General features: G+C 35.2%; 1 protein-coding gene across 1 annotated transcript; it reads left to right on the forward strand.

Moving 5' to 3' along the window:
- The first annotated feature begins 2,904 nt into the window (after positions 1-2,904).
- On the forward strand, positions 2,905-7,904 carry LOC105033536 (uncharacterized). The gene is made up of 2 exons (XM_010908399.3): positions 2,905-3,141; positions 6,842-7,904. Exons 1-2 carry the CDS (start codon positions 2,987-2,989, stop codon positions 7,449-7,451), a joined length of 765 nt encoding a protein of 254 aa, XP_010906701.1. The 5' UTR covers positions 2,905-2,986; the 3' UTR covers positions 7,452-7,904.
- Positions 7,905-9,050: the final 1,146 nt, after the last annotated feature.

Genomic DNA, 9,050 nt, shown 5'->3' on the forward strand with positions numbered 1-9,050 from the left:
AAATGAGACTGACTGTCTAGCCTACCGTTTGAGGGTGATCTAACTTGATACGGATCAACTTAGGTGCAAAATCTCTCGACTTATCCACAGCATGTATAGACGTGAAGTTCTGTACAGTTAATAAAGATTAATAAACCCCACCATTTTTGAGGTAATTGCCTTTTGAAAAGTTGGTTAGTGGCTAAGGTCTTATAACTGGTATCAAAGTAATGTTGCAGGTTCGAAACCCAATAAGCCCCCCGGATGTCGCTGGGAGAGATTGTTAGGCTCGTTCGCAGTACATATAGACGCAGGGTTTTGTATAGTTAATAATGACTAATAAAACCCATCTTTCCTTAAGCAATTGCTTCTTAGGAAGTTGGTTAGGGGCTAAGGTCATACAATCTTTTTATGTTTTGAGCTTTTTTGTAAAGGGTTATACCCAATTGCTCCCAAAAAGATCCTAATTCTTTTTTATTAGTTATTTGTTCTCTTTTTATTTGTTGTTTTAATTTGAGGTCATTGCATAAAAGTAACCCTTCGTTGTTAATAATATTGATTAGGTCACCATATGAGAGTTTGTCATAGGGAATTTTTCCATTTTTCTATTCTCTAAGTTTTATCCTAATTTTCTCAGTAAAAACCATTGGAAGTCCTGCAATAAACTTCTTCTTCTAAAATGTTTGATTGCAGTCATCCCGAGTCATTACTTTTGTAAGGAAAACATCTTTATACCATCTAAAATCTTGTAACTTCTCACATCTTAGAATGGTGAGAATCTCTAATGTCCTATCTCTTAATTTTGAGGGTTCTCCTAAGAAGTGTTTGACCATGGCAAATATCAAAGTTGCCACAGCATCTTGAATTTCTTGTCCATCTTTCCCCTATATACTTATCCCTTTTGTCGTCTTCTTGACTGCAATAAGAATATTTTCTCTATTAGGGCCTTCTAAATAATGATCCCACCATCTTTTGAGTTGTCCGATGAACCTGACAACTATGGCTTGAGCGATTGCATGGTCAGAAACATCTTGCTTTGTTTTATAAGCTGTGCTAATCATTGTCATTTCTTGAATTAAGTTTAAATATGGTATTCAATTATCGCATCTATGTTCCATTTATAAATGAAGTTTGCTTGAATTAAGTTTAAATATGGTATTCAATTATCTCAGGAAAGGTTGGCCCAAGGTAATAATTTTTTTCAATCTTTCTCCAATTTTGTATTTTGTTTTCTTCCAATTCATCTTCTTCTATTGTTTCTATTTCATCCCACTTTCACTTGTTTGTCCTATGACAACAATTAATTTTTTCTTTGAAGATTGCTCTAGAGTATCTTGGATTATTAAGTCTTGCAGCATTTCTAACTTTGCATGCCTTTTATCTATTTCTTTTACTATGTCAGACTTTGTTAGTTGCGGTATATATTTTTGAGGAATTTCATGATGTTTGAACATAGGTGTTTCATTTGTAAAAACCATTTTTCTTTTCATTTTGAACTAAACTTTCCACTCTATTTGATTGATCTCCTATAGTTTTCAAGTTTTGATTGGTAAAATTTTTTTGTCCAATGATGTTTTTGATGTCCCTGCCAAATGGCGGTTCTTATAGATCTATTTTTATTTGAAAGGTGAAGCTGTAATTTGTGTGTTTTTTACTGAGATTTTAATCTCTTATAGAGATGGGTGAACATTTTTTATTACCCGACCTTTCCCATGAGACTATTATTTTATTTTTTGATCATATTTATTCTTGTTATATATGGGTTTTGTTTGTTGTTTTTTATTGTGTACATCCCAAACCATTCAAAGAAATTAATATGGATTTAGGATCTCTTAATAAAGTTAAAGTATTCTTCTTGTATTTTCTCCCTATGGATTTTTTCGAAGTTTCTAAAAAACCATTTTCTTTTTTCCTTATTTTCTTCTGAATAGAATTCCATTCTTAACCTATCCATATTTATTTCAAAATCAGTTGTAATGACATATAATTCAGGGTTTTAGTTTTCTGTTATTTGGGAATAAGTAGGTGACAATGGCGGAGATTCTTTTTCATCGCCTTTTTCTATGTATTGTGGTTGTGGTGTATTTTGAGGATTCTTGATTCCCTATAGGTCTATTATGGGTGTCCTAGTAATGCTAGGGATTGAGGAGTATGAACTCTCGCAAGGTGCTTCCTGTAGACCGGTGGAACCTATCTTTCCTCCATTGTCTTAAAGGTTTAATCCATGAAATCTTATTGCCACATCTCCGTTCGGGTGTGTGGTAATGATTTCTATAATACTTTTATCTATCCGATGAGCTGGCACTACTCTCTCCAAGAACCAATCCTTTCGAAGACTAATTTGATCCCAGACTAATGTTTTTGGGATGTGAACGTTGCCCTTATTTGGGTCTGTTCGAAAATTGGTTGCTTTTCCTATAATTCTTTTATTTTTTTTGCACCTATATGATTTAGAGTGTTTACTGTTTTATAATAAACCCGGTAGATGATTGCAACAAGATATGATCCAGACAATATCTTGAAACCATGTAATTATATATATATATATAGTATATTTCATGTATAATGAATCATTGCATTACCATTTAACTTGATGTATTTTTTTTTTATTCTTTGGATCAATTATATATTAATTTAGACATGAATCAAACTTTGATCCAAAATATGAAATCAAGAATCAAGCTTTCATTTAAGCTTGAATTAGTTTAATTTAATCTCCAGTTAATTTTACTTTAATTTAGAATTATCAAGCTAATTAAACATGCTTGCTTCAAAATTAAGTTTGAGTTGGGCTCAAAATAATAAGAAATAAATCAAAGTTGATCTTAAAATTGGAATTCAAGATTACTTGCAAACCAAGTTTCACCAGACCCAAGCTGCCTCGGCTTGGTTACACCGATTGATGGTGTTACTTTAAAGCCATCTCAGAATAGCGGACGCGCATTCCCTCACAGGTTCGCGCTCCAGAGCTTCTCCTGGAAGTCTCGTACTACTTGGTGTCAGGGAGATGGGGAACCCTCGGGCGCCCTCGAAGAGGAACCAAGGAGGTAGCGAATCCGATCTCCACGCCGCCGCGAGGTCCGGCGACCTCCGCACCGTCGAATCCATCTGCAACTCCAATCCCCTCGCCGTCAACTCCAGAGACCGCCATTCCAGAACCCCGTATCCTTTTTTTGCTCTGATCTTTTTAATCTTAAAAAATATTCTCCATAAAGTTTCATTCCCATATCTCTAGATTTCAGTGCTGAATAGAATTAGAGCAAACTGCCCCTTGCCCCTTTGTACTTTGGCGGACTGCTATCATTCTTCTAGGGCTAGGTTTTATTCATCGGTTTAATTCATCTTTCTTTGTTGATATTTTTTATCTCGCAGTTAATTTTATGGATTCCTATTGACAAGAATTATCAAAAAAATACTTTTTTTTTGGGAGCAGGGAACAAGAGTAGAGATTTATGCCCAAGGCAAAGGCTCTGAATATTTTCCCCCTTTTTAGTTGGTAGGCTAAGGTTGGTAAATGTCTATCGATGCAGGGGAATTTTGGAAATGTTATCCATGAGGCGGTTTTTAAAATTTTGTTTTTTGTCGGAAATCTGCTAAAAGATCTTTGTTTCAGTAGATATATTAAAAAAGTGCATGTTATTGCTATGATTATTTTTTAGACATCGAGGTTGGAGATGCTAATTGATTCATTTCAGCAGCTTGTTAGTGGTGAAAAAATAGCAGAGTATGAGATCTACTTTTATATGGTGGATTTCTCAGGAGATTTGGAAGAGTGCCATGTACCTCTGATAGGGAAAGTTATGCAACAGAACTTCAGCTCCAGTGGTGTTTGTCTTAGTGAGAATGTTATAAAGAAGATTGTTAGACACAAGGAATGAATATAATGAGGTATGCGTGTGGTAAGTTTAGGATTACAGAGTTGGAAATTAGTAAACTAGAAAACCTATTAGAAATGAGAAAAGAAGTTAAGGAGTTGCATAAGTTATAGTGATTGAGAACTGAACAAAATGGATTCACCTTATTTACCATATAGAAGAATTGCTGAAAAGTGATAGTGAAATCAAGGAATGGGGCAGGCACATTATGTATTCACCATTCGGTAAAAGCATAGGCCTCTGTTGTATTTGTGGGGTACATGTTTGATATTTTAGGGAATTATATTAAGAAATGAAACATGAGCCATTTATGTTCTTGTTGCTTTTGTATTGTTTTCTGTAGTGTTTACCAATCATGATTTTGAGGAAATTAAGATAATCTATTCTGGAACATGTTTCTAGGGAATGTAATTGGACATTAGAAACTCATGAGCTGAATACCATGAGATCACACATGGTAGAAAGACCACATGAGGTCCTTGCAAGGAGAACTTATTGGATTTGTGTGAAGGTCAAGAAAGAGGACCAGATGTGAGAAAACTTTGTTGGAGATAGGATCTGAAAATATCTTGGCTGAATTAGGATTTGACCTAGATAGTAAGAACTAATGGAAGCCATCCAAATATATGGCATCAGGCTTATTGGTTATGTAGGAAACCCATGTGCATGTGGGATATGGTTCCTGTAGATTTATCAGAAGCAAGAACAAAAATTACTACCTCAGTAGTACAGTATAAAACACGAGAAAAAGGTTATTCCTACTTGGATAACAGGGCTTCCATAGGTATTCGGAACTGGTATTCCCATCTACAGTAATATAGTCCACCTTTGGATTGTGAGAACTGACAACTAATGATTTCAGTGATTATAGTTATTTTCTGACAAATCAGGATATGGAGTGGGCTATCACAAAAGGATGTGAAAGATAAATCTGTGGTATTTATCATAAAAAATGAGTGGAAGTCCTCATTCTTGATTAACTGGAATTTTGTTCTCAAAATATAGTATGGCAGTACCTGGGGAAATTCTGCTTTTGCTATTGAATTAATTCCAGTCTATTTTTTTTCTTGGCTTGGAGGAGAAGGAAAATATTCTTAATAAGAATTGAAGGAAAATGCAAGTTGATATTAGAAATCTTTTCCCAAGTAACATATAAAGCCTAATATGGTAGACTTAAGAAAAGCCTAACCAAGAAAAGGAATGATAAGTTTTGGATGAAATGAGGATGTGAAAAATGAAGGAAATATCTCAAACAAAATTAGTTCTAGATATTACAATAGACCTTTGCTTTTTCAAAAATTTACTTTGCTTTCTTTCTGCATTGGTAATATCCATATATATGCCCCAACTTTTCTATTTTTGCTTATTTTAAAGAGTGAGGGGATGGATAGGGAGTTGCAAAGATCATCTTCTAGATTCTTATGGGTATATGATGCATATTTTTAATCAAGGTTTACCATACTGGCTGCTACCGTACCATACTGGATGTACCATACCAAACCAATATGCTGTCTCATATTATCCCGACACTCGGTATGCCTAGCCATCTTGCACCTTACCACATATTGATACTGTAATAGGGTGGTATCTGTACAGGATCACGTACTGAGATTACGAACCTTGCTCTTAACGGTGATGTAGGACATTTTCTTTTACTGTTATGAGCTGGGAATATTAGCCAGAAGACGCCCCTATGATCAGCCAATGTCACTTGATTGGTCTGTTTCATGAGTTTGAAGATTACATATTTGGATGACAAGTCAGTGGGTAGTTAGATACCTAGATGGGGCATGTTGCTACAAAAGAATATATTTGTTGTCATATTGACAATGTTCCCTTAAGCAAAATTATGATTATATTGGAGGATTGTAAATTTGGTTTGAGGGCCAATTAATTGTTAGTTTATGTCTATTTGTACTGAACATTTTGATGGACCGATATACGTTCTATAAAATGATGGTCTAGTATTGCAACCAATGAATAAAAAAAAAAGTAATCAAATATGTTTTGGATGTTTTTCCTCTTACATGCGTGCTCTACATGGTTTTCCGGAAAAACTTTTGCTCCCAAACCATAGTGCACTTATCAGATGATAGTAGGAATACCTAAAAAGCTAATCAAAAGTAATTTATAAACTAAAGAAAAGAAAACGGTGATGGACTGCTCAATTTTTGTTTTCAGTATTTGTAATTGTATAACCAGAATTGTTGCCTATGGTTTTGAATAATGTGGTCTTGTGACTGATTGTTGATATTGACAATTTTTTTCTGTATGACTCCAAAGTCTTATGTTTGCATCTAAAAGAATATTGAGGAAATCTTATATTTTATGTAAAAGAATATCGAAGACTGTCATTTGGTTAAAGTCTTTTAAATTGTTTATGATTCGGAGTGCAAATAGTTTAATTTGCCGGTCATTCAATTGATCTCTCTTCTTTTACAGACTCAATACACTTTTTGCTTCTCTTGACAACTTGGAAATGCTTCTTATGATTTAATTATCCTATTCCTGTTGACTCTTTTGAACAACTGATTCTTAATTTACCTTAAACCAACTTACCAGACTACAGAGGGTGGTAGACTATTCGCTTACTTTTGGTTTCAGATATTGAAATTCTGCAACTATATGTGGTTTTTAACTTTTTAAACTGCTGGACTGTTATGTGATTACAGTTTCAATTTCTGTACTGATGCTTATCTTAATTAATAATCTTTTTTTCTTTCTTTTTCTTTCCCCAATTGTTTGGTCATTATGTTTGCAATACAAACGTGCAATAAATGTAGTTTTTATGGTATTGAACAAAACTTTTTCCTTCTGGCATGCTCTATACATATTATCATGCTTCTCTTCATCTTGGAAATGCTGGCCATTATGGGACACAAGGTTACAAACAATTCATGTATTTGTAATTGACCTTCATTCCTTCAGCAAAACAGAAGTTCAGTAGTATGGTACTGTTTCCTTGACATTAATGATCTGAAATTGAGACTGCATCTAGCTGCATGGTCTGGGCAGACAGATGTGGTGAGATTTCTTTGCAAGAACAAGGCTGATGTTGGAGCTGCTGCGATGGATGACACAGCTGCAATCCATTTTGCTTCTCAGAAAGGTCATCTAGAAATAGTTCGTATTCTTTTGGCTTCTGGAGTCTCTGTAAAAGCTGCTAACAGGAAAGGGCTGACTCCTCTGCACTATGCTGCTCAGGGATCCCATCTAGAGCTCATTAAGTATCTAGTTAGGAAAGGTGCGAGCCTTACTGCCAAAACAAAATCTGGGCAAACCCCTCTGGATTCTGCACCTACTAAGGAGATCCGCTCTTTTCTGCTGGAGTGTGAGAAGTCATCGACCAAAGGGGACCAATCAACCACAAGCAAGAAGGGTAAAGAATCAGCGTTAGCTCAGCCTGTCAATGAAATCAACACAGGTTCTAATGCTAAAGATATAGTTAGTGAAGTTGATGATGAAGACACCGATGCAACGGAGAAGCGGAAAGGGGAAGAAACCAATGATGAAAGCTTGCCAAAGCCCAAGAAGGCTAAGGTTTCTCTTGAACACCTTCTAGCTGAAAATGATGGACAGGAGGAAGAGGAAGAATAGAACTTGTCTAGGTAGAAGGGACATTACTGGTATCTTTTAGTCTGAAGTAGAGTTGAGAAGAGCATTTTTTGGGTTAATCCAGAACCAAAACAGTTGAGCAACAAGAGTGGCAACAATTGAGTGTACTATCTTGAGATTGAATACTTGCCACTGTAGACTGTGCTCCATGATGATTTCTTTGCTTCTAATGGAAAATATTCACACAAATAGGAATGAGATTAGACATAAAAATGGTGTTTGCACAGTTCTTGTACTTGGTGTAACTTTGTCTTTGCTTTGAAGAAGATATTAACATCATTATCTGTGCTTTATTAGAGTTACTGTGTATTCTTGGGCTGTTGCCGTAGTGTTTTGTTTCTGATTACAAGTTTGGATACACAACTTGTTCGGGCCCCTGGCAGGGAAGCAAATCATGTTCTGTTTGAATTTATATAAAGCTTCCCTTTTCTTCTAGCAAGTGCTTCCTGTTGCATTAGCTGATGATGAGTAATGTTCTGTTTGAATTTATAACTTGCTCATAACCTCTATATGGTTGAACTTATTATACTGGAGGATCCTACTTCCATTGTACAATGTTGGAATCGCATCCAAAAGGCTATATGTCCGCAAAGAATCTAAATCAATTCCCACGCCCTAATCTAATGATCAAAGAAATAGATTATTTAAAGAAATAGAATTCCATTAGCTTCTCTGCGAAGAAGTTTCTGAAGGATTTTTTATTAGGATCTGTTCTTTTGTGGGTAAATATTGCTCTAAGAATTGATTTGGATGATCACAAATCATTTTGAAAATTATTTTTGTGATGTTTCAGATAGTCCAAGAGATTGGGTTTAAAAAGCTTTATCAAGTGTGTTAAAAATTGAAGTTTCAGCAAGTTGGAGAAGTTTTTGAAAGGTTTTGAAATTGTCCAAATTAATTTGAATTCACTTGAGAGCGTTTGGAAGTGTTTTGATAAGTTTCGGATCTTAAATGCATAAAAAATTGGGTTGGAACAAAATAGAACGACCCATCTGGGTCATCCCTTTTCGTTGGGCAGCCAGCACATTTCATTTTGGCTCATGGCACGCAGTGGGACGATCTATCTGGGATGATCCCTGAGACTCTGAGACCAAAACAGAAAGCTGAACTTTCTGTCTAGCCTATTGGGACGTCCCAATGCTAGTGGGATGCCCCATGGAACGTCCCATTCTGGGCGAGCTATGTAACGGCTAGTTTTCAGCTCATTTTTGGTGCATTTAATGCGTATTAAACGCACTCCAACGGTTCTAAACCAACTCTAAAATATTTTCAAGGGTAAATGATAACTATAAATGCTCTCTTGAAGTAGAAAATCACAAGGTTTTGTAAGCTCTAAAGTTCAAATCCGAGAAAAGCATATTCAGCCCTAAAAGAGATAATAGAAGTATTTAAGCACTTCACCAACTATTTTTCAGCTGCAATCAAGTGTAAAATTTATTGAGGGTGTACAGTAAAAGCTTCTTCCCCTTAAGTATTATATTTCTATTATATTTATTGTATTTAATTAAGGAGATTGTGTGCTGAATTTTTTGTACCCTATTTTTTTGAATTTATTTTTGGGTGTTTGAATTTTGGGGGTTT

Source organism: Elaeis guineensis, chromosome 11 (assembly GCF_000442705.2).
Source record: "Elaeis guineensis isolate ETL-2024a chromosome 11, EG11, whole genome shotgun sequence".
NCBI classification, from domain to species: Eukaryota; Viridiplantae; Streptophyta; class Magnoliopsida; order Arecales; family Arecaceae; genus Elaeis; species Elaeis guineensis.

Excerpts from the sequence above, each read along its gene's own strand:
- LOC105033536 (XM_010908399.3), top strand. The coding sequence starts at position 2,987 with ATGGGGAACCCTCGGGCGCCCTCGAAGAGGAACCAAGGAGGTAGCGAA. Across the intron at positions 3,142-6,841 it reads GACCGCCATTCCAGAACCCC|ACTGCATCTAGCTGCATGGT; the intron begins GTATCCTTTTTT and ends TCTGAAATTGAG.